Genomic DNA, 24,486 nt, shown 5'->3' on the forward strand with positions numbered 1-24,486 from the left:
TCGCACGTTTTGCATATTAAGAGCTTCAGAATCGCACTTCTACGGCGGCTGTGCAACAGTGCTGTCGGTTAATACCTTTTCTTTATGGATCCTTAATGGGGTTATACTCCAAATTCTACTTGGATCATATTTTATTTAAACTTTATATAAACTTTAAATGTTCACTTTTACTTTGTTGAAGGAGTGTTCTAATTTGTTTACTCACCTACATATTATTTTATGATCTAGGCAACTTTAATGCTCCTTTAAATGTAAACACTAAACAGGATTGTTTTATTATATTTCATCATAAAACGAAGGGGATTTTTCATTTTATGATATCAAGGTTTATTAAATAAATTAAAAAGCTTCCATTAAATATTTTAATGATCCTTGTGGTGCCGTCAAACTCTACGATTTACTAAATTTACTAAGTGCTTCATTTAATTTATATTATTTATTCTTTATTTCTTATTTATGAATATTGTTATTGTTATTTTCAGTTTATTCCAATCTTGCAGGGTACTACTGTAACCTTCAGAAGCCAAAAACGAAGTAAAGGAGTCATTTCCGACCCAATAAATCATATATATTTGTGATCACCATCAACAGGGGTATTTTTCTAGGCATTAAAAAAAGAACATAAATTTATGCAAATTTTTTTTTTTAAATTTTATAAGGGGTTACATCGTTAAAATTGTCAAAAATCGACAAAAATTTCAATTTAAAACTAAAGATGCAGATTAATTAACATTTAAAAAACTAACGTAGAACTGCTTTCCGATTTAAAATTATTGCATTTTTGGCAAAGTTATGGAAGATTTTCGATTCGACTTCAGGGGTAAACAAACTTTGATCTCCCTTCACATATATTATAATTACATATAATCTTTTTGTCACATTAAAAATGTAAAAGCTAAATAATAAAACAGAATTCTTTAAAAAGCCATTCGAACTTGCATATAAATTGTCAACGTCAAGAAGTGAAAGTAAAACGTAAAATTTAATTCAAGAAGCTGTAATTAACAATAGAAATTCCTTAAAAATATAATTTCCATTCATAATTTAGTTACTTAAACTAGTTTTCTGTGCAGTTTTGAAGCAGAACCTTTACCTATTAACTGCTAAAACTTAAATAAAAGCAATGCACCTACTATAGACTAACCCATGAGAGATCTGTAATGCATTTGCACCTATTAATTTAGACTGAAAAATAAAATGTGTAACGGATTGTAATTGCTTCCAAACCCCTCTCGTCACCATAGAATTCAAGAGAGGATGTGTAATTGCCTTGACTGGCAATTATTTTTGCACCAATTCTCCGCCCCTTTTGGACGTGAAACAAAAACCCCGCTAAAATACAGATTTTACAAGCTCGAGAGAATAGCGTGATTTGTTGTTAGATGTGGGGGAGATGTTTATTTCGGTTGGAAAATCGGAAAATGCCGCGTCATCCGACGACGGAAGAATTACTATTACTTCCATGACAGTTAACTTTCCCATTTACATAGATCAATATTTATAATCGATTTGCAAACTTAATATGTGAGTTATTTTAGTCACTGAATTGTTCCATTAACAGATGAGTTTATTTTTGGGGGGGAACCTTTAGTGCCAAGTACGAGATCAGTTCATAAAATCACTTTCGGCTTGGATAACACAATTAATTCCCTAGATTTATATCACAGATTTATGTATCAACATAAATACATGATATGGAGTGATATTTAGAAAAGCTTAAAAATGTATTCAAATCTTTAGATTCATTAGTGTTTTATGCTTTTTTTTTTACTTTAAAAGGTAATGTAGTTTATTCTTATTATGAACAGAGATCTAGTATTATGTGTATTCCTAAAAAAGTATTGTAGTTAAAAACGTATTTCTAGTACGATTTTAGCTACGATTTAATTTGTTTTATTTCCACTCCAACTCTTTATTAAAAAAGACTACTTTTAAACGTATTTTTTAAAAGTTGAAACCTCATAAAATCATTCAAAGACTGTAGGGCATTTGATTCAAATAATACCTAATTTCTTGTTGTCTGCTAAAAGTTAAACAATCCTCGATGTATCGTGACCAGACCATCAGTCAACTTCCAAGATATTTTCGCTCCCTCATTGCAAATCATTTGATGGGATATTAACAAATCAAATAAAGGCATCATGACAACTGGATTAGAGATCAAGATCAGTGATCTGATCACCTTCCGCCTGGCACCGATTTTTAATAGATCTTACTAATACGAATTATGTTAACACCGATTCTGGAGCACACTCTTCAATTGTTTAGCGTCTGGAGAAAGATAATCAGTTTGTTTTCATTTCGATTTCAACGGAAGGAGACATCCACTGGAGCCACGAGACGGACGTGTGCCCAAAGTATCTGTCAGATACTCCGTATCTAAGACATAGCTGCTTGCCATGCTGACGCACCATTAAATTGGATCGAACTTTCATTTGTGGGTGTCATAAATTAGGCTTCATAGAGATCAGATATATATATACATATATATTTATTTACTTGTCACACTGTAATTGCAAGAAATTCCAGTTATTGTCTAAAAAAGACAATACGAGACGAGAATTCAGTCACAGAGAGCGAACCGAATTCCATTGGGGCAGCCAGGCATGAACTATGCATAACTAAGAATTTTAAATCTATCTGAAAAGTAAGTGAGAGAGAGAGAGACACCTGTGAGGTAACTGGGAATAATTCTTATTAGCCAGGTGAAAGTGAAAGTGCCCTAATGTCAAGAGCACTCCAATCGGGAATTTCTGAAGCGCCATAGATTTGCGGCTTCGAGTTCCGTGGCATCCACGAGTACGGCAAGTGATCGCTTAACCAGTTTGTTAGCTACGTATTTTTATACAAATATATATATATTTTTGTTTCGAGTCGGGGCTTCCCTTGGCCAATAATTCAATCTCTGTGTTTGTGTTTACCAAAAAAGTTTCATTCATTCGGAGAAGTCAAGACCCCCAACGAGCCATAAATTTTCCACTGGCCCATTTCGTGGCTTTTACGGGGTTTTCGCCTGATTTCGTATCGCCCTAGGGATCATTGGTATCACGTCTTGACACCTTCTAGGATTGTGGGGATAGCGGAAATGAAAGCAAAGCTCTACTTTATGCAGGGTATTTTAATGCAGGGTATTATAATTTCATTCAGAAGCTTGAAACTAAGTGAAGGAATTAGTTCCGACCCTATAATGCATATATATTCTTGATCAGAATCAAAATCCGAATCGATTTAGGTATGTTTTGGAAGAATGCAAAAATGTTCGATTTTTTGAAAATTTTATAAATTGTCAAAAATTCATAAAATTTTTAATTTTCTAAATTTTTAAACTGAGTATGCAGATTTGTTAACTTAATTACAAAGAGCTTAGGACTGCTTTCCAAATTTAAATTAATACATTTTTGCTTTAGTTATGATCGATCGCAGTTGGATGAAATGATACAATTGAAAACTGCTGAAGAAGCTTCCTTTCTTGTTAAATATATATTCTTAAAGATAATTTTGAATCGTGTCATTACTTGCTGAACAACGTTGACTTGAAATATACAAACTTACATTATTTGTTTCTAACAAATGATTGTTATTCATCCATAAAATACGGGTAAACTTGGGAATAGTACAACTCCCCACCGCGTAAAGTCCCAAACTTAAACCTTTTATAAATCACTGAAAAGTATGTATTTCTCTATACCATCTTTAGTGCCATCCCTAGGTGCATGCTTTAGAATCAAAATCGAAACGCCCTCGGGATTGATACCACAAAATATATATCATTATGTCAAGAGCATCATATGAGCCTCCTTTGATTGGGTGCGAGGTCCGCCCACTTGAACGGTCTTACGCTCATGTGTGTGCTCCATATATTCCTACATACTGAAGACCCTGACAAGTCTGGTAATCTAAAGATCACTTTGATAAGATTCGATTTTACGGATATCTCCGAAGGGGACTACGCCCACCCCGGCCACCACGGGCTGTCCACGAACCCGGCAAGTGGTCTGGCCTGTGGCTTTGGCTCTGGGTCTGGGTCTGGGAATTTCTCCCAGCCGTGTCCGGAATGGATTGTGCCTGCTGGTGGCTGATGACTTCTGGAGTGGAGAGCTCCGTCCAATGTGACGTATTCGGAGCCGCACCGGAGCGTGTTTGAGTGTTTGAGTGGGGCGAGCGATCGGATCGATCCGGCGTTCGAGCAGCGTATAAATGGAGTCCCCGCGCCGACTCAACGTTCAGTCGGTCTCCAAACGCAACGGCGGCGAGAGCGTTACTCTATAACCACTCTATACAGTCAATATATTATATATACCGGCCAAAATCGGGCAATAACGAAAGCAATTGCAACAGTTGTGAATATGGTGACATTTGCCTCGATCGTTGACCACCATTCAATTACCACGCCGCATTAAGAACGCGCAGTGCCAGAACAATATAAAACACATATAGTATTATTTCTATATAGTAAAAGTAAATTAAATTTAAATTAAAATTTAAATAAAGTTAGTTGTGCAAACGCGAGCATCATCATGAAGCTTCTGTGCTGTGGCGGTAGCAATGGCTCCATGGACATGGACTCCAAGAATTCCAAGAAGACGGATGAGGCCGAGGGCCAACGTAAGTGGAAGCACCAAAGGCGGTTAGATAACCCCAATAGATCGGGCCTTAAGTAACCATTGTCTGTGGAGTCGAGTGGAGCGGCTGATAAACAAACAAAACAAGAATTCATTACGAAAGTAGATTAGAAAACGCATTAGAAATGTGTTATTATGGAGTAACCCCCTTTGTAGGCTCTCTCTATAAAACAAAAAATCTTAATTGGGGTCTCCAAATCGAATTCATTCTCTTTTAAATTCATTTCAGGCATCTCAAATTGAATGAATACATTATAAAACTAGTTTGAAAATGAGCAGCGTTTTATTTTTATATATATTTGATTTACGAAAAAAGGGGTTTGTGCATTATTGGATTTTTTTAATTTTAAAATTGGCAAAGTATTAGGAAATGAAGGAAAATTCAGCTTCAAGGTGAAGGGAAAAATAATAATGTAATTTTATTTAAGCTCTTTGGAGAAGGTAACATAGGATATCTCAAGGAAGTTATGGTTCAATAGTTCCCTCGAAAATCAAACATAATTTATTATTGAGCAAAAGTTTTCCAAAACCTCAAGTGCTCTTTGATTACGCCCTAACAATTAATGTTCAAGTGCTGGCAAGCTGCTAATTTCAGGTAAATGTGATTAAATCTTAAGTGGCGGTGACTCCAACTTTTGTTTGCATTTATTTTACGTTCTAATTTTGTGTTTTTCGTTTGCAACAAGTGTTTTTTTGTTTGTTCCAATATGAGTATACTCATTGGTTAGTCAGACTATATATATCAGCTGATCGGATCAGTGGAAAATGGGAAAATCAAAGCCCAGACAGACAGGAAACTGAAAATATATCATCCATCCACAGTTCGTATGCAAATCTGCCACACTCATTATTCGATTTACACACTTTTGTTTGCTTGGGTGGAAAATATATACTAACAAACAAAATAAATATGATAAAACAGATCACAAAGAGTGCTCTCGACAGGCAGTCTGACGCGAATCCAGTTTAGTTCTGGCGGCTAATGAGCAACTATTGCGACTAAAAAAACACAGCAACTAAAAAAGCAAAAGTACAAAAAAGCGAAAGCAAACATCGGCTTGAGATTCTAGATAGCGAGTTACGATTCTTTGAACAATTAGAGTCGGTGGCGTATATGGCGAAAACATAAATCTCGAATATTTCCTATTATGTTCCTGCTTCGACTTAAGTTTCAAACAAAAACGAGAAGCAACTAAGCGGGAGAGGGGGGGAAATCAATCCAGACTTTAGGGTTATATATAGTTGATATCAAGTACTCATATTTATCACTGATAAATCTTTATTTAAAGCCGCGTTTAATTATCGCCTGGCGGCTGGCATGCAAATTTTCATTAGCACTTGACAAAACCCGAAGCGGCGTCTTCCGTCAGAGCATAAATTACACGCACAAAAAGTGCGCTCGAAATAAGTTTCTTTGGTTTATTTGTAATTGTATATTTAAATAATTTCGCTAGATATTCAAATTGGCAAGGCAGGCGCCACGGCGCCCGACATGAAAAATAAATAGAAAATATGTTAGAAAACACGATGCGAGGCTGACATCGCCAGTTGGGTCACAAATCACAGCGGAAGGTTATAATCTCAATAGATACGAGCTAAATCTATGGAAAAACTATAGATCATAAAGTAAATAAATCTATGATAGGTATTACATACTTAAATATGCATCTAAGGTGCTAAACTTATTCTGTAATGCCAAATATAACACATATACTCTGTGCTTTCATTCAGAAAAGTCGGCCAAAATGCTGGCTTATCATCTGTCCCATCATTTCGGACTTCCATCCAATCTGCGGGCACAAGGTGGCCGAGTGACTGGGCCTTGTCTCTGAGTCTGTTGTGACATCGATGTTGGCTTCCACCCAACCACTTGACGGCCACCCATCATCACAATGCCTATCTAGACCGGGCTGGCCCTATCATAAATGTCATCGAGTGGCGCTGGCTATCTGGCTGCCTCAAGTGCCTGGACATTTGAAAGTCGTTGGTCTTAAGGCGGGAAACTCCGCTGGCCAAATTGGCCATATCCTTATCACTTGATACCCAGTTGATACCCATTTGATACCCTCTAAGACCCCCGCCACGAGTCAACAAGAAGAGACTTCACTCGCTTGTTTACTTATTCATTCATTCATCATTGCTGTTTCGTGGGAATTGAGATTCAATTACCATTCTGTTGGTCTGATAATTACAATTGTAATTAGACGACAAGCGTTATGGTTTATGCTTTAGAAACATATACACAGACTCTAGTGCTTATAGCCAAGTCCAACTGTAGTAAACAATAACATTGCAGCTTTTGCTCGATAGCTTTTCGATTCCCAAGCTTTTTCCAGTGAATGAAAAGCTATGTGACACCAATTTCCAACTGCTTTCAAGTTCAAAGCTAACCGCGTTGCCGATGAAAGCTATTTCAGAAATCGAGGGGCCATAAATTCCGGATAATAATGGTAGCAGCCAGCCCGAGGACATGCCTTGACCGAGTGATCGCTCGGTCTAATGCCCCGAATTGGTTACATCGAATTAGCCTCGGAAAATTACCTAATCGCAGATAAGGCTTTTCCCCCCGGGGGGTATCTGAACAAATTCAAAGTCAAGATTAGGATGAGGGTGCAAGTGGGCGCTGCTGCGTTTGCCACGCGCTTTTACACGACCCACAAATCACACACAGGGCGACAGCTAACGTCACACACAGTGAGTTACAGATACAGATACAGATACAGATACTGGTACTAGTACAGATACAGATACAGATACAGATTTAGAGATACGGTTTCCCAGGCACGATGCTGGTTAGGTGATCAAGCCTCCGGATTCTAGCTATTTGCGTAAAGCACCTGCGGATGCGACGCCAAGAATCCATCAGTTTGTGAACAGGCTCCAAGCCGAACGATAGTGTTTTTTCAGCTGTGATTAAATTCAATTAATATAACATTAATCGTATTCAGAGATAATCAGTTAACTTACCATTATGGTTAACACTGTCAAGAATCGTCGTTTTGAGGATGAAGGTGGGTACTTCTCACAGAGGAAGTTCATATATTTATTTATTACTCTATAAATGATATCAATGAAAGCTGTGAAAATTAGTGAAACAGAAAAGATATAAATACATTTAGTTAATCAAATTAGGAAATTGAAAAATGTATGATAACTTAAGCTGGAAATTTGTCAAAATATTTACTAAAGAAAAGAATATAATTTGAAAAGAATATATATTTGAACTTACATCTCAGATATTGTTAATTATATCTCAAAAATATGAACCATTGATATGAAAATAACTCAAAATATTAAATAGGAGAAAATCATGTAACTAAAATAGAACAATTATTATTTTAATTAAGTGCTTTTTTTCAAAATAATCTAACCTCTATAAACCTCAACATATTCCCATCTCGCCCTCATCTCAACCCCAACATTTTCCCAGTAAAAAAGCAGAATATATCCCCTAGAACCCATTAAACTCCATTGAAAACTCTTATCAGTGTTGATAACAACAAATATCCATAAAAGACGAGCCCCTCTTTTCTCAACAAGAAAGTAATAATGATATAATAATTACAAAAAGGGGGCCTGTTTAAGGACTTTACGATGACACATAAGCCCCGGGTGCAAATCCGTTGTAACTGATATAGTTTTATGGCCCACTCCCAACTAGTTTAATCTCTGTCACTTAATCAGAGATTAAACAAACACAGAAAACTAGTACAAACTACACATAGATATTGAAATAGATATGGCTATGAGGGCGAGTGAGGGGTTAAATGTCACAGACACAGACGACACTTTGGCGCCATATCTATGAATGGAATTTTTACGGAAAGCATGGAGCCCCTAATCCAGGAACCAGAAGCTGCCCCCAAAAGTGCAAATAGAAGGGAAAATAATTATATCTCCAGCTTGCCTGTCTGCCAGAGATAAGGGATGATGATAAATTTCGGCTATCACAAGAAGCGCCACAGACTTGTACGCTGTCAGTCATAAATCCATAGCTGGGGGCCTGCTTTGGTCTAAAATAGAAAAGCGTAGAAAGGTAAATCTCGGGAGTAGTATTGCCCTACAGGTGACCTACAGACACAGCCACAAATCTACAGAGACTGCACGCTTACAATTATATATACAACTGATAGTGGGTTGATTGGTGATAAGCGTTAGCTAATCGATGGCTGACTGCCCATTGATTGGCCCAAAGATCAATACGGGTTGCAGATTACAGTCCCCACATTACCTAATCCTTATGTGCTTCTAATTTATTTCAGATTCCGGCTTGGGAGTGCGTCACTTTCAGGTGTTCCTGCTCTTCTTCGCCCTGACGGTGGCCTATGCCTTGAGAGTGAACCTGTCCGTGGCCGTGGTGGCCATGACGGATGCGGCCTCTGTGAATCCCAGTTTTCCGGTGAGGATAAGTCTTTATGAAACCAAGAATCCTTCTTAATTGAATCCTTTACTCATCGCAGGAATACCAATGGTCGGAGAAGGTAAAGTCCCTGCTGCTGAGCAGCTTCTTCTGGGGCTATGTCATCACCCAAGTGCCAGCGGGTCAGTTGGCCCGTAAGTTCGGAGGCAAGGTGATGATCCTCTCCGGCCTGAGCATCTGCTCCGTCCTGAATGTCCTTACGCCTCTGTGTGCCAGTCTTGGCGGCTGGCAGCTGGTCTGTGCCCTGCGCGTGGTCGAAGGACTGTGCCAGGGAGTGGTCTTCCCCTCCACGCACACAATCCTCTCCCAGTGGGCGCCACCGAAGGAGAGAGCCACCCTGGGTACCTGCGCCTATGCTGGGAATCAGTTTGGAACCATCCTCATGCTGGCCACCAGCGGAGTGATAGCAGCCTCGCCCATCGGCTGGCCCAGCATCTTCTACATCTCGGGAGGCCTTGGGTGCGTGTGGTCTGTGGTGTACTTCTTCTTCGGAGCTGGATCCCCGGCGGAGTGCAAGAGCATCTCGGCGGAGGAGCGGAAGCTGATCGAGATGGGACAGGCCAGTGAGGTGAGCAGTGCCGCCGAGGTGCCCAAGGAGCAGTTGCCAACGCCCTGGCTGAGCTTCTTCACGTCGCCCGCCTTCCTGGTGCTCATCGTGGCCCACTCCACCCACAACTGGGGCTTCTGGACGCTGCTCACGGAGATTCCCAGCTACATGAAGAACGTCCTCGGCAAGGACATCAAGTCGAATGCGCTGCTCTCCTCCCTGCCGTACGTCTGCATGTTCTGCATGTCCTTCGTCTTCTCGGCCATCTCCGCCCAGCTGAACAACAGGAACTGCGTGTCCACGGTCACGAGTCGCAAGCTCTTCAACTCCATCGGCCTGTGGATCCCCATGATCACGCTGGTGTGTCTGGGCTATGTGGGCGCCGACCAGTCGGAGCTGGCCGTGGTCCTGCTCTGCTTCACCGTGGGCATGAACGGAGCCACCTACCTGGGCTACAACATGAACCACATTGATCTGTCGCCGAACTTTGCCGGCATCCTGATGGGCATCACCAACGGAGTGGCCAACATCATGAGCATCATTGCCCCTCTGATCGTGGGATTCATTGTCACAGATGAGGTGCGTTTTTCTGCCCCTTCCTCTCAAGGGATCCAGAATCTAACCATTGGATTATTCTTTATTTCCAGCACGATCCCGAGCAGTGGCGCATTGTCTTCTTCATTGCCTCCGGCATCTATCTGGTGGGCAACACTCTCTACGTGATCTTTGGCAAGGCCAATGTCCAGCCTTGGAACGATCCTCCGCCGAAGCCGCGTCGCAACTCCACCCCCCAAGTGGAGTCGCAGCACTAAGGACTAAGGACTAAGGACCACGAATTTAGTGGAAGGTGGACCCAGAAGCCGACTAGTCAGCTGTGTAGTTCTCCGAATCCGAGACGAAACTGTCAAACTGTCAATCCTAAGTTAGGATCCCTAACTGTAGCAATGGGCACGCAATGCATTCTCGCATTCCTGCCGCTTGTATATTTGTAAATTGTATTTAAATACCTTGTATTTGCATTCCCCCCTCGTCTTAAGTCTTAGTTAGTACCGACTAATTGATAAGGTCAATCGAAAAGAAAGAAGCAAAAAAATAACAAAATAAATTAAGCATGAGCAACATGTGAAAAGAAAAACCACAGAAAAGTTTGATTCACAGCTGCGGTTGAGTTTCTGTGGGATATGTTCGCTCGTTTAAAGGTCAAGGTCAAGGAAAAATATATATTCAGACTTTTCATTCTGTAGTTTTTCATTAAAGTAAAAGTTATTTGCAGTTGAGCGATTATAATAGTATTTTATTTACGCCCTTTTCGGGGCGCAATATTTAAAGCCAAATGTGTAAAACTCAGTGAAGGAATAATTTCCGACCCGATAAACCATATGTATTTTTGATCAGCATGATTAGCCGAATCGATCTAGCAATGTCCGGGAAAATTTTTTTTTCAAAATTTTAAAAATTTTTTAAGTGGTTACATCGTTAAAATTGTAAAAAATTCGCAAAAATGTAGATTTATTTTACATTTTAAATTAAGTATGCAGATTTTTTAACCTGCTTAAAACTAGCATAAGCCAGTTTTCCGAAATAAAATGAATCCATTTTTGGCCTTGATTTGAAATTTTAAAATTGCTACTTTTCACAAAAAATTATTGATTTTAATGCAATTGCAAACTGCAAAGGTAACAAACTTTGCCTTTCCAAAAGTGACTTCCACACTTTTTGCTTTTTATTATTAAAAATGCATAAGCTTTAAGTATAGCGAATCATTTCCAAATATTGAAGTGTTTTGAGTAATTTGCATGCCAATACATTTTTATATTTTCATTATAATGACCACAGTCTGGACAATTGGGTTGCTATAAAGGAATATTAATTAATACATCCATAACATGTTAAGTCAACCATATTTTCAACCTTTAAAAGCAAAACAACAAGCTATGCTTGAAATAAATAAATCAATGAAGTTTCTTGGTTCTTTACTAAAAGCGCAAAAAAGTATGCTACAGAAAATCAAGAGCGTCAGTAGAGAGTAAGTAAAGTATCTGTGTGGAAATAAACCCATGTAGAAGATACATCATGTAAAGATACATATTATCAACAAAACATGTAGGTGCTACTCTAATATAGGTTCTATAATTTTCCTTTAGTTTAATACAGATTTTTCAAGTGCAAAAAATATATATTGTACTTCTAAAACTTTCCCATTATCTCCTGTGACATCTGTGATAATTCCGTAGTAAGTCTGGGGGGATGGCAAATCAATTCTGCAATCACATAATCCCCATAACGTTCCTTCCGAGCGTATCTCTCACATGCCATAACGAAGAGAGTGCCGTGCACATTTTATAGCTTCGAACTCGGAGGAGGAGGAAGAACTCTGGAGGAGATCGGGGAGCAGACGGGGAGCAGCCGGAGGGAGCTGGGCACATGGCAGTGGCGGCGGCGGCAAAAACTTGTTGATAAGCGGAATTTAAATAAATGCTTGTTGCTTTTGTTGCTGCTTTTGTACTTCTTCCAGCACGCGATATGAACAAAGGCAGTGTTATGTTATGTACTCCGCGACACATATTTAAATACACTTTGTATTCGTATTTTTAGCCGTGTGTGACGGCAACGTACGAGTCTCTGTCTGTCTGTACGTTTGCAAGCGTGTTCGAGTCACCCAATTTGAATTTAAATTCGATTCCGAGTAAAAACTAGCATTACGAATCCGATCTCGTGCTGGGTAAGTTCCCGTTTTTGTTACTTTCAGCAATTTTCACCCTCCGTTCACATGTTTTGGAGCTCTCCAGAAGGAACAGCGCGATAAGGCTTATTTAGGCGAGTTCTTTTTATGGAATCTCAAGAGATCTTATTAAGATATGGCCATAAAGCCATAAGCCTTAGTTGCAGCTACTTGTCCTAACCGCCAAGTAATTCGTTACACAGAGGGAAAACTATAGTAATGTCATTTAAATTTCTAAATAACGTGATTAAAAGCAGGGAATAAATATATTATAAGATAGCTTAAGCTCAAGTTAAATTTAATTAAATTAATAGAAATCTTTAATATTTATTGTATAATATTTTAAGTATCAATTATTATCAATGATCTTAATAGCTCTCCCTTCCATAATAACTCAAAGATTAGATTTGAAATTTCTTTATGTGGATGAGGCTTCTTCGGGACTCGCGGCCTCGACGCTTTTGGCCATAATCGCAAAAACTGGTTGGATGGGGGTCCGTCGCCTGTGGATGGGCCCAAAATAAAGTGTGTGCAAATCTCGAACGGAATGGGAGGGGAATGAGGAATGCGTGATAGTCGGCCGACTCAATGTGAATCGGCAGTTTCTGCTTTGTATCTCTCTATCTCTGTCGGAGTGGTGAAATCATGGGCCCCCGTCCACGCCCCCGCTCTTTCTCTCCGATCTCCAATCTCCACTCTCCTGCTCCCCCTAGCACCCCCCAACTCCCCCCTGCCAGCGGTAAAAGTGGCAAACTCATTTTGTGACTCGTTTTCGACATAAAGACACACGAGGAGGAGAGCGAGAGAGGCAGCGCACATGGTTATCACGTGAAAGAGGCGCCGAGCGACTTGACTCGGGTGCCTTCGTCGTGTGCGGGAAACGTGATCAAAGATCAACCGAGAGAGAGAGACCGATCGGTGGAGCTCTCTCTCTATGGGGGCTCATGCGTGTATGTGTGTGTGTGTGTGTGTGCAAAATGGCAAAAACGATTAGCACAGTGCGGCGCCCCAAGCTCTCGCACTCACTCTCCTTTTTTTTTTGCGAGCTCCCTCTCTCTCTCTCTCTCTTGCCGATCGCATTCTTTGTCCCCCCTCTTGCCGTCGCTCCTTAAGGTTATCGCTTAATCACTTTTTGCACTGTTAACGCAAATACCCAATGCTGTTTGTTGTTTTTCCACAAATTGTATTCGTATTTATATTCGAGCGAGTGTTCAGCTGTCTCTGCGGCGATAATGAATTGTTAATTTTCCCATTTCACAACTGGACCCAACGCTCCCAACACTCGCACATTACCAATGCCCATTTCTGCCAAGTCACACTTCTGACGGTTTCTTAACTGATCTTTGTAACCAAGTTTTGTGCCCTTTATGGGGATAGGGAGATAATCGTTTATGGCCACTAAGTGATGTCACGAGGATGCAGGCAGAGAAATTCTTGAGGATTATAATTGAAAATGATCATTTAGATGCTATTTTATAGTTTTTCTTATTTATCTTGTTCAATTTTATAAATTTGTAACTCTCTTCTCCCTTAAGACACACACTGCGTATACTTAATTTTTAGGTTCTCACGTTACGTATACGCCATGTATGCCCGCTGACCAAGTTACTTCATCTGTTTTGAATTTGAAACTTTAATTAATATCCAGACCTATGGCAAGACTAAACCTTTTCAACGCTACAGTATTTCCAAGAAACATTTACAGATCATTTTAGTAAGATTTAAATACCCTTAAAGGGTATTATAATTCCAGTCAGAAGCATCTTACGCTGTGAAGGAGTCGTTACCGACCCTATAAACCATATATATTCTTGATCAGCATCATCAGCCGAATCGATCTAGCCATCTTTGGAAAAAAACAAAATTTTTCGGATTTTTCGAAATTTTATAAGGGGTTACATTGTTCAAATTGTCAAAAATTGGAAAAAAAAATTGGATTTATTTCACATTTTAATTTGAGTATGCAGATTTATTAATCTGCTAAAATCTAGCATAGAACCGTTTTCCAAATTAAAATAAATGCCTTTTTGGCTGAGTTATGGGAATTTTCATTTTTAAATTGTCGAAAAAAAATATCATATAAGAATATAGATTAAAATGGATTTCCGATTCGAATATAATATATAATATAATTCAATTGCAATGTTTTATTAATTTTCCTGTTAAACCTAAAACTTACTTAAAGTACAAAAAATATAAAATAGGTCTTATATCTGGCAAGCAGAATGCAGTAGAAAATGTAATAAAATATTTATTTCTTAATTCATAGTTTTCACTTAAATTAATCTACTTATAAAAAAAAACAACACAACAATGTACTATTTTTACCTATTTACAATTTTAGAGTCCCATTAATTAAGACAGATTTTTCCCCGTGTGTCCGCGTGATGTCACAGGAGGGGGTGGGACTGTGGACTGGGTGATAAATCCCCTGCACAAAATGATAAAGCCTTACACAATAAGTTAGAACAATATGAACTACGCCTTTCTTTATGGCCCCCACGAAATCTTCCGTGCGATAAGATTCTGAGGAGCTTTGATTCTGCAGAGGCACTGCGTCCATGGCGAGATTTGCCGAGTGACTCAAGGCTATCATTATTATTTTTCCTACCTCCGGCGGAAATAACTGCTCCCAAAAGATCTATTTATAACGCTTGTGGCCTGTGCAATTAAATTGAATCAAATTTTTGTTTGTCGTATGAATTTCGGATGAATTCATTTTTCCGCAAATACCCGAAATTGGGTGTCGCGTCTTTGAGTGTTTGCCAAATGGCTGACCCACAGACGGACCTAACATAGTTGTCACCAGAAAGAAGATGACGGGGTGCTAATGAAGCGCCACGCCCACCGCCTGCCACACCCACTATGTGTACATTTCATTTCCATTTTCAATTCCAATTCCAATTCCACTTCCAATATCCGATAAAAGTTTCCAGCGATAATTGAAATTGGCGGGTGGCGCTGTGGACAATTGCCGCTGATTGAACACAATTCAATTACTCCGCCGTCGGCAGCTCAAATATGCCTTTGGAATTCACACAATCCGTTGACTTTATCCCGATCCGATCCCCCGCTGTAATGAGACATTTGCCCAAACATTTAGATGCCGATCGAAATGGGTATAAATTCCAATATTGCCATCGATTATTCACACTTATTTGCATGCAAACCCAGTCTAGGGTCGAGAACGCTCTCGGCGATCGACTCGGGAATACTCTATTCAATTGCCTCTATTGGCCAACGGTAACTGATATTGATATTGATCGAAATTAATTACGGCTATCTTTAGGACTCGAATGGAAAAGTTTCAGCTATTTAAAGATGTTGGGCAACAAACCGGTAGAAGTTTATAAGAGCCTCACGAATTTGCTGGCCAAGTGGGTTTTTTCTTGGTGTCTAATTGGTGAGGGTTTCTCTCTGAGTTATTTTAACTCTTCATTAATAATTTTTATTAACTTGAGCATGGAAGCAGCAATGAAAGTAACATTTGCTCTTTGAACTCAAGGCAATATAAATTGGTTAATTAATATCAAACACTGCTTTATGTAGCTCTTTAATTGCAAAGAATCTTTGTAGAATTTATTGACAGTACTTAAAAGTACAATTTTATATTTCACCCAAAATCTATTATATGCTATAGAATTATTCCTTTTATACAGTAATGCTATATAGAATGCCAGACAGATATAAATAAGAATATTTTTGGTGCACGCTCATGCGACAAAATATTTCAAATATTCTTTTAGATATAAATATATATTATAGCTTTTCAATAAGTTCTTTTTATAACCGTTGCAGGGTATTATAATTTCAGTCAGAAGCTTACAAAGCAGTGAAGGAGTCGAATCGATTAATCTATGCTTTCATTTTTAATTTATTAACCTTGCAAAAACTAGCACAGAACAGCTTTCCGAATTGAAATCAATGCATTTTTGGCTTTTTGTAAACTTTAATTTGCAGAAATAATTGTCATTTAAAAATATTAATAACTATAAATTTCCCTAAATTGTTGTTGTTGTTCCTATATCCAAACATTATCCCATAGAACATATATAAAGTCCCCAGTAAATGCGCACTTCAAAGCTCTCTAGAATAGAATATACCCTCTGATATAGAGTGCTAACAATGACTTATTTCCATAGACCAACATTTGAGGAGGTCATTAAAATGCTGTTGGCGCCAACGCCTCAAACAATGTCCACCTGACCGGGGACATAATGATTAGCAATGGAAAAAACCTTGGAAAGGAGTTCAGAATCATCCATGCACTGGATCATATCACCCATTCACAATTAGCTCTCATTTAGAGTGTTTTTGTTTGGTTACACCTGGCGTATACGTAATGCAGCGTAAATAATTTTTCCGCTGCCGCTGCTAGATCGATATTTGAACAATTTGAGTAAGAACAGGCTGCATATTAATTAGTCAAAGACAAGGTGTGTGTGCGATATGGATGCCCTGGAACTACATCCCGACCTCTCTCCTCATCCTCTCCTCATTAGTTGACGTCAAGCGGGCTCTGACTGTGTGTGCCATTTGCCAGGAGGGAGTGATAAGCGCAATGTAACAACCACATCCATCGGTGCCAGTGACTGAGACTGAATGCCTTTTGGAGTGGGCGTGTCACCGGCATTCGATTAGATTGCCATCGCCGGGATTTCTTTGTTTCCCAACGCTCTCTAAATTTAGCCAGCCATAAATCCGCAATTCGGTCAAATCATTTACCAAAAATGTCCCATTAGGCGCGATGGTTAATTCTTTTAGTTGGCCTAGATCCGGTGGCGATAAGCTCTCGCTTATGGGTTATGGATCGAATGAATCGAATACTCACTCGAAATAGGAAGGGAAACGATAAGGGACGTCTCGAGATTCGTGATCGCTCGTCAGCGAATGAACGTGCCCCGAAACGTGTCTGCCATGTGCCAAAATTGATTTGCCATCGCCGCAATGCACGGCAAATAAATAACTTATCTATTTGCGTGTAAAAATAAACTGCACTGGAATTTATTTGTAGCAAGCAATCACCATTATTTTATTTTATTATTTGTTTGTGCGTTTAAAAAGTTCATAATCCTGAGATTAGAAATGTTTTGCAAGAAATTATTGGCACCAGTTGGGTTTTTGGTATATTTAAATTTTATTTCAAAGTGATTTTGGCAAACTATTTTCTTAAATAATTCTTCAGCTCCTTTTGAGTAATTGTAGAAATTTTTATAAAATTATATTTTAGTAATCCTCATATTTTGGTATATTTTTCTTTTAAATAAATACTTTTTCCACTGTGTAAAGCCCATTCTGGGTTCTGGATCGTCGTTATCAATTCCAGCGGCTGTCGTCATTGGCCCCTGACTCCTGGCCTCCTCCACCTCCACCTCAGCTCTCTCCCTTCTCCCTTTCCCTGCTCTCCACCATATCCCCATAGGTAATGATTGTCAGAATCAGAATGAATTTGCAGAGCGCTTCCTGGGCACCGAAAAGTGGAGCCAAGAGAGCTCATATATACTTAGTCGAAAATCAAAGTCTGAAGTGTTGCTGATAAGCATAAATAATTTGTTTAAAACATTTCATTTTCAGCAATTATATTTTGATAAGAGCGAGAGTGAGTGGTGCGAGGAAAACCAATAAGAACAAAAATAAAGGAAGCCAAAAAAACAAGTCAAGTAATTAAAGAAATGGCAGAGCAGCGAGCAGAGGGAGCTCATGTCATCTTGGAATGAAAATTGCATTGATCAAAGGTTCTGTGACTTATGCAAGCGAGTGAGGGAAATCAAGGGTGCCTATCGATCAACCCTGAATGATCACTTGTTTCAGGGCTTTGTTATGTCATTACCCAGGACAGAGAAACCAGCTTCACCGATAGAGAGCGGGATCGGATCTGACGCTTATCAATGGAACACAATGACCTCGCCTGAGGTTCCATTACAATGTTATCGCTGTGAAAACAGTATTTCATCTGTATTTACCCAGAAAAGTGAAAACGCAGGAAGATTTTTGGGGGCTTGGAAAAACCATAAATCCAGCTGAAAAGTTGTAAATGCGTATTAATTGCCTTGTAATATCAAGACGGCTTTATTAAACTTTGTAATTATATTTAATTTCCTTGTATGATGGATCTATCTTCATGTTTTCTTGATCTCTACCCTAAAAACTCCTCCAATTAGTCTGAAACTTGATACTCGCATGTATTTCGAGGTGTTTACTTAAAGATTATGGTTGGTTTTCCTGGTAACACGCCGAAGGATGAATTTCATTCATGTTTAGTGACAGAATTTGTATCTGGAAGATACCAGATCTTCAGAGAGACCGTCAAAGAGCGAGAGAGAGTGCGGTATTTGAGGGAGAGCACTGCAATCTGTGACTAATTTTACAGCCTGCTGCATTTACCCAGAAAACTGGCAACAACAAAGGCTGAGAAAGGCGGGAAGGACGGGAAAGGGCAGCGGGAACGGGAATGGTAGTGGAAAAAAGAGACCTAGAGAGGAGAGGAGAGGAGAGGAGAGCGGTGGCTAGGCAAGGCAACCACTTGGCCCGAACTGATAACCATGTGCTGGTGTGTTGGTCTTGTTTACTTACTCCCGTTCGCCGGCTCGCTGTGTGTACGTTTTTTGTGTGTGAGTGTGTGCCAGCGTGTTCGGTTTGACTGATAGCGGAATTCGAATTCACGCGATACACACGCTCTCTCTCACGACATGCGCGAGTGTGTGTGTGTGTGTGTGTGTGTGGCAGAGAGCGCCGCTCGGCCCGAGTTCGATCATATTTATAAAAGAATCGACGCCGCCAGTTACTCAAGCAGTCGCAGTCGTTCGCCAGAACGTTTCAAAACCCGCTCGCAAAACTTATTCAAGATACAAGTATATACATACATATGTATATATAGAGATTTCCAAAAAGAAGTCCTACGTCTAGAATTTTTTGTTGTTTCTGGATCGGAACCCTTCGAGAAGCACAAAGATTTTCCCGAGATTAAATCGTAGGGAAAACACGCGAAAAAAGAGCTGCCACACACACACACAGACACTCACATGTGTGCAACGGAACCGGAACACGTTGCGTGAGATACCGACGATTTCCAGTGACCCAAAACGTGAACGTTACGGTTTCGAAAAATCTAAATCCAAAATAAAAATCAAATTATAAATCAACCCGCGCCGCACACATGACCACCGCATTGACCATGGTGAAAACGGGTGGTAAATACGCCAACGGTGAGTACTCCCCGCACCCCCCTTGGGATGGAGCACAATAGATGCATTTTGATTCCTCCCCCCTTAAGTTCTCCAACCCCCCCCTTAAAGTGAGTGCGAAAAGCACGTGTCTTATGTAAGCTCCACGACGAGCTTCCAACTCGATCCGATTCGAGCTTGGGTGCTGTGCTGTTGTTGCTTTTGTTGCCGGAAGCCGCTTAATTGGTTCTCCAGCACACAGTCACAGTGACAGTCACAGTCACAGTCACAGCACTCCCATATTTCTATCTCAATATGGTATTTGTAGCAAATTCCATATTCCATCTGAAAAGTTTGAAAAACACGTAATTATGCATTCACATTTGCTTTGGCTTGGACGACCTCCACTGCAGTGCAAATGCATCCTTCGGAGCGTTCGTACAATTTAATTTTTCCTCAATTTACTCGGTATTCTTTATTTCTTTTTCGTTTCTTTTTTTTTGGTTACGCTGACAAACAAAATAAAATCACATTTTAGCACTTTCGGGTGATAAAAATAAACAAAAAAAGAAATTAAATAAGAGGAAAACGAGAGAAGAGTATAAGGAGGAGGAGGAGCAGTGTCTCTGCGCCAATGAAAATGAGAAAACTTTAAATAGAAAACCGCTGGCACGGGGCACAATGGAATGAGGGGGCGATTGACTAAGTCAGCTGATAAGCTAAATAAACCCCGCCGACGGAACTTACAGTTGTAAAGCTGAACAACTAACGGTAAACAAAGGGTGCTCTCTTTCTTTCTTTGCTCTGTAACGGGAGTGATAGTTGGTTAGATAATCTTATCACCTGGAAACCTCCGCTTGGCTTCGTTCCAGTTTTTATCGGTGCCTATCGGTACTATCAATACGGCCGGCACACACTTGACTCAGTTACCGTTATTATTGTTGTGTTGTTGTGTGCGCCGTGTCCTTCGATCGTCCCCACTCCCACACCTAATGCCACCCGAAAGTACAGTCACCATAGTCGGTGCCATAGTCCCTGGCAATCAATCAAAATACACTCGACCATCGTAAACTATATACACATAAATGGGTCTCCAATAAACACTCAAAGCTGGAGACTTCTCTGGACTCCGCGCCATAAATGCTGATTGATTTGGGTTGCGAATTTCGTCGAAGATTGGGTGTGCAATACGGGGCTTTATTTTCGGTCGGTACGGCCGTACGGTAAACTCTTTAGCGCGAGACAAAAAAGTTCCTATATCTTGGCCATAAATTCGCTCGGGTGTTACGCTGTAGCGGGGGAAGACATTGCGCAAATAAATTTAAAAACGTGTCAGATAAAGCGTTCTCACACGACCACGAGTCATCCATCGCGTTCAGCACGATAAACCCCACCAGGCGGGCAGGCAGTGGAAGCGCAGAGAGAGATCGAGACAGAGAGAGAGAGAGAGGGAGAGACCGCCTCGTCAAGAGGAAATGGAAGTGGGAAGTGGAAAGTGGGGGAGACAGGGAGCAGGGAGAGAGCTCAAAGTTCGGGCGGCCATTCAAATTTGAATTTATTGGAAATACAGTCCAACTTCAGTAGGTTGCTTTAAAATCTCAGAGAGAGAGAGATATATTTTCTACAAGTCTTTGTTTGGAAAATTTTTAATCGATTTCGACAGCAATTTAAATGAGGAATTATAGGAAATACAGTAGAGCTTCAACAAGTTTTATTACTTGTATTTTATTTTATTTTATATATTTTTAAAAATTATTTAAGCTTCTTACTTTATTATCACAAAGTTGGTTTTGTGGAATTATTCATTCATAATTTATATTTCAAAGGAATCAGAATAACAGAGATAAGGCTTTATAAGCTACATGAATCATTCGATAGGAAGTTTGAGTATCGAGACTTTGGACTGTAGTTAGTTAATTATTGGTTTTGGAATCAAGCCAGAGTTGAGTTCAATAGACCCCAACGCCTTGTAAGGCCGCGTTGCAAGGTTGCCGGCGGTGGAGCGGTGTTGCACCACCACAACACCACCCAATCAGCCAAGACTCCTATTTATAAAGACTAAGCCATTTATGGCGAGCCAAAGTCGGGTTTAAAAATAGCCAAATGCACGAAAACAAATCCGCGTAAGGCCCAGACCGGACCACATACCGTCGAGAGATCGCATCGGATCGATCGGATGGTCACGTGAGGATCGCCCGATCAGGTAGTCTTATGTCAGTATATACATATGTATGTAGATATAGGTATCTGTACAGTACAGTCACAGTTGCAGTTGCAGTACACAACAAAGACATCGGCCGGGTCTCTCTTGATTTTGGCCCGAGTGGGTGTCCATGTGTATGTGATGTCTCCATCTCCATCTCACTCTCTCTCTCTCTGGCTCGATCGCATGTGCGTGCCGTGAACAAGATTTTGACATAGTCAAAGTGTTTTATAAATAAACGCGCCCCACATACTTACATGGCTACCAGTTTGGGCCCACTGAGAAGCTGAAAGCGAGAGAGAGCGAGATACAGATACAAAGATACAAGTGTAGAGAGAGTGCTCCTCCGAGTGATAAGAGAGCGCCACATGTTCAGTATTTCCCCCAACTCAACGCCTGCGTATCCTCCTCTTCTTGCAGAGAAATTCTTCGGCGTGAGGCATGTGCAGTGCATCCTGTGCTTCTTCTGCCTGGCGATGAGCTACGCCTGGCGGGTGAACCTCAGTGTGGCTGTGGTGGCCATGACGGAGCACCCGGCGTCCAACGGCACCGAGAACGATACGGATCTCAGTGGACATGATGATGATGATGACTTTGGATTCGATCTCTTCAATTCGGAGGTGAGTGTCTGAAATTTCCTGGTTTTAAGTACTTTGATAAGCTCTTAACGATAATCATAATTGAAGTGATAAAACCCATTAATAAAACGAAAAATATTGATAAGGAATCGCATACTATCAGAATCAGAAATCAGATATAATTATTCATTTCCTTTAACTAAAGTAATATGAATATGTTTTTCTCCCTTGAGATATGTTTATTATCATGCGGTTTTTGAGGTTTTTACTTTGAACTTGAATTTTATTTACTTAAACACTTAAGCTTATTAAAGTCAAAAGTAAAACCAAGTTTTAGATCGATTCTAAAGGTTTATGTATTACTAAACTCCCTTCTCCTCCACAGCGCTACTACACCTTCAACGAGTTCCAGAAATCCGCCATGCTGAGCAGCTTCTTCTGGGGTTACGTCGTCACCCAGGTGCCCGGTGGTTACATAGCCCAACGTTATGGAGCCAAGATCCTGCTGATGTGGGGCTTGGGTATCGCTGCCATTATCACCATGCTGTCGCCACTGTCCCTGAAATTTGGAGGATGGTTCGCTCTGTGCGCCATGCGTTTCGTCATGGGTCTGAGCCAGGGTGCAGTCCACCCCGCCACCCACGCTCTGCTGTCCAAGTGGTCGCCCGCCGAGGAGAGAGGCATCCTGGGAACCATCTGCTACTCGGGTGCCCAGTTCGGAACGGTGGTGATGCTGGCCACGAGCGGATTCATTGCGGACTCCTTTATGGGCTGGCCGAGCATCTTCTATCTGGGAGGAGCCTGCGGTTTCCTGTGGATGATCTTCTGGTACCTGTTCTCGGCCAGTACGCCCGAGGAGCACCGCCTGATTTCGCCCGGAGAGCTGAAGTTCATCACCGAATCCCGCAGCGATGGCAAGATGCAGTCCGCCGAGAAGCTGGCCCCTACACCTTGGGTGGCCATCTTCAGCTCCCTGCCCTTCCTGTCCCTCCTGGTGGTGCACTGCACCCACATGTTCGGCTTCTGGCTGCTGCTCACCCAGATTCCCAGCTACATGAAGAACATCTATCACGTGGACATCAAGTCGAGTGCCCTGCTCTCCTCGCTGCCCTACCTGGTGATGCTCCTGCTCAGCTTCTTCTTCGTCTGGCTGTCCAAGGTCCTGCAAAGGAAGGAGGGCCTGTCGCTGTCCTTCAACCGGAAGCTCTTCAACAGCATAGGCCACTGGATTCCCATGTGTTCGCTGATCGCTTTGGGCTATGTGCCCCAGGAGGACGCCCCGCTGGCCGTGGCCCTGCTCACCCTGACGGTGGGCATCAGTGCGGCGACCTATCTGGGCTTCCAGGTGAACCACATCGATCTGTCGCCCAACTATGCCGGAACTCTGATGGGTCTGACCAACGGAGCTGCGAATGTGATGAGTGGCATTGCCCCCCTGATTGTGGGTCTGATTGTCCAGGATAAGGTGGGTTCGGATGGTTAGTTCTCTCCGGGAACTCCTTACTAATGAGTAATTCCTCTACTCTACAGGAAAACGTGGGCGACTGGCGATTGGTGTTCTTCCTGGCCGCCGCCTTCTACTTTGTGGGCAACCTGCTGTTTGTGATCTTCGGCCGAACGGAGGTGCAATGGTGGGACTCCCCGCGTGACAACAGGGAGGATGCGGAGCAGGGCACGCCCCTGTCGCCCAACGGCCAGGTCAAATAAAGAGAGAGCGAGAGGCTGGAACCGCCTCGAGAGTCATCCAACCGGGCTGTTGTTTCGTAGTTCGTATGTTTAGTTAGTTAGTTAGAGACGAGAGCTGAAAGTTAACTTTAGGGACGATCGCGTGCTTCCATTAGCGATATTATACGGTAATTGCTTAGTCCGTAAGACCAGCGTAAATTATTATTGTTTGCAGTATTTTCCGTAATGTACATAATCCGCAAAAGAAAAAGATAACGAAAGAAAAACAACACCAATTCAACTTGCAAATTGAGAAATCGTTCAGTGTAAATAGGGACAGAGCCGTCTGCTACCCAACGACTCTAGTAATTGTTATATGTTTGTAGGCTTAAGTTAGGAATTAACAAAAAAAACAAACTTGTGATGAAAGAAAGTAAACTAAAAAAGGCAAAAAAAGAGAAAAGAAATCAAACAGAAAGAAAGATGAAGACAATTCAAGCCATGAATAAAACAGCTCAATTCGCAGCTGAAAACGAGTCAAACTGTACCGAAATCATTGGTGTTTT

General features: G+C 40.9%; 2 protein-coding genes across 3 annotated transcripts; both read left to right on the forward strand.

Annotated features, from left to right (window-relative positions):
- The first annotated feature begins 4,217 nt into the window (after positions 1-4,217).
- On the forward strand, positions 4,218-10,724 carry LOC110184032 (putative inorganic phosphate cotransporter). 2 transcript variants are annotated; one of them, XM_020952404.2, is made up of 4 exons: positions 4,218-4,605; positions 8,885-9,021; positions 9,083-10,168; positions 10,237-10,724. In XM_020952404.2, the coding sequence occupies exons 1-4, from the start codon at positions 4,518-4,520 to the stop codon at positions 10,399-10,401; spliced, it is 1,476 nt and encodes a 491-aa protein (XP_020808063.1). In that variant the 5' UTR covers positions 4,218-4,517; the 3' UTR covers positions 10,402-10,724. The 2 variants fall into 2 exon arrangements, with proteins under 2 accessions (XP_020808063.1, XP_020808064.1); XM_020952405.2 differs by lacking the exon at positions 4,218-4,605 and adding an exon at positions 7,307-7,633.
- An 8,242-nt stretch (positions 10,725-18,966) lies between these two features.
- MFS14 (Major Facilitator Superfamily Transporter 14) lies at positions 18,967-24,473 on the forward strand. The gene is made up of 4 exons (XM_020952408.2): positions 18,967-19,516; positions 22,098-22,297; positions 22,641-23,720; positions 23,786-24,473. Exons 1-4 carry the CDS (start codon positions 19,468-19,470, stop codon positions 23,960-23,962), a joined length of 1,506 nt encoding a protein of 501 aa, XP_020808067.2. The 5' UTR covers positions 18,967-19,467; the 3' UTR covers positions 23,963-24,473.
- The last annotated feature ends 13 nt before the right edge of the window (positions 24,474-24,486 follow it).

This window comes from Drosophila serrata, unplaced genomic scaffold (assembly GCF_035046125.1).
Source record: "Drosophila serrata isolate PLE 108 unplaced genomic scaffold, ASM3504612v1 contig_334, whole genome shotgun sequence".
NCBI lineage: Eukaryota > Metazoa > Arthropoda > Insecta > Diptera > Drosophilidae > Drosophila > Drosophila serrata.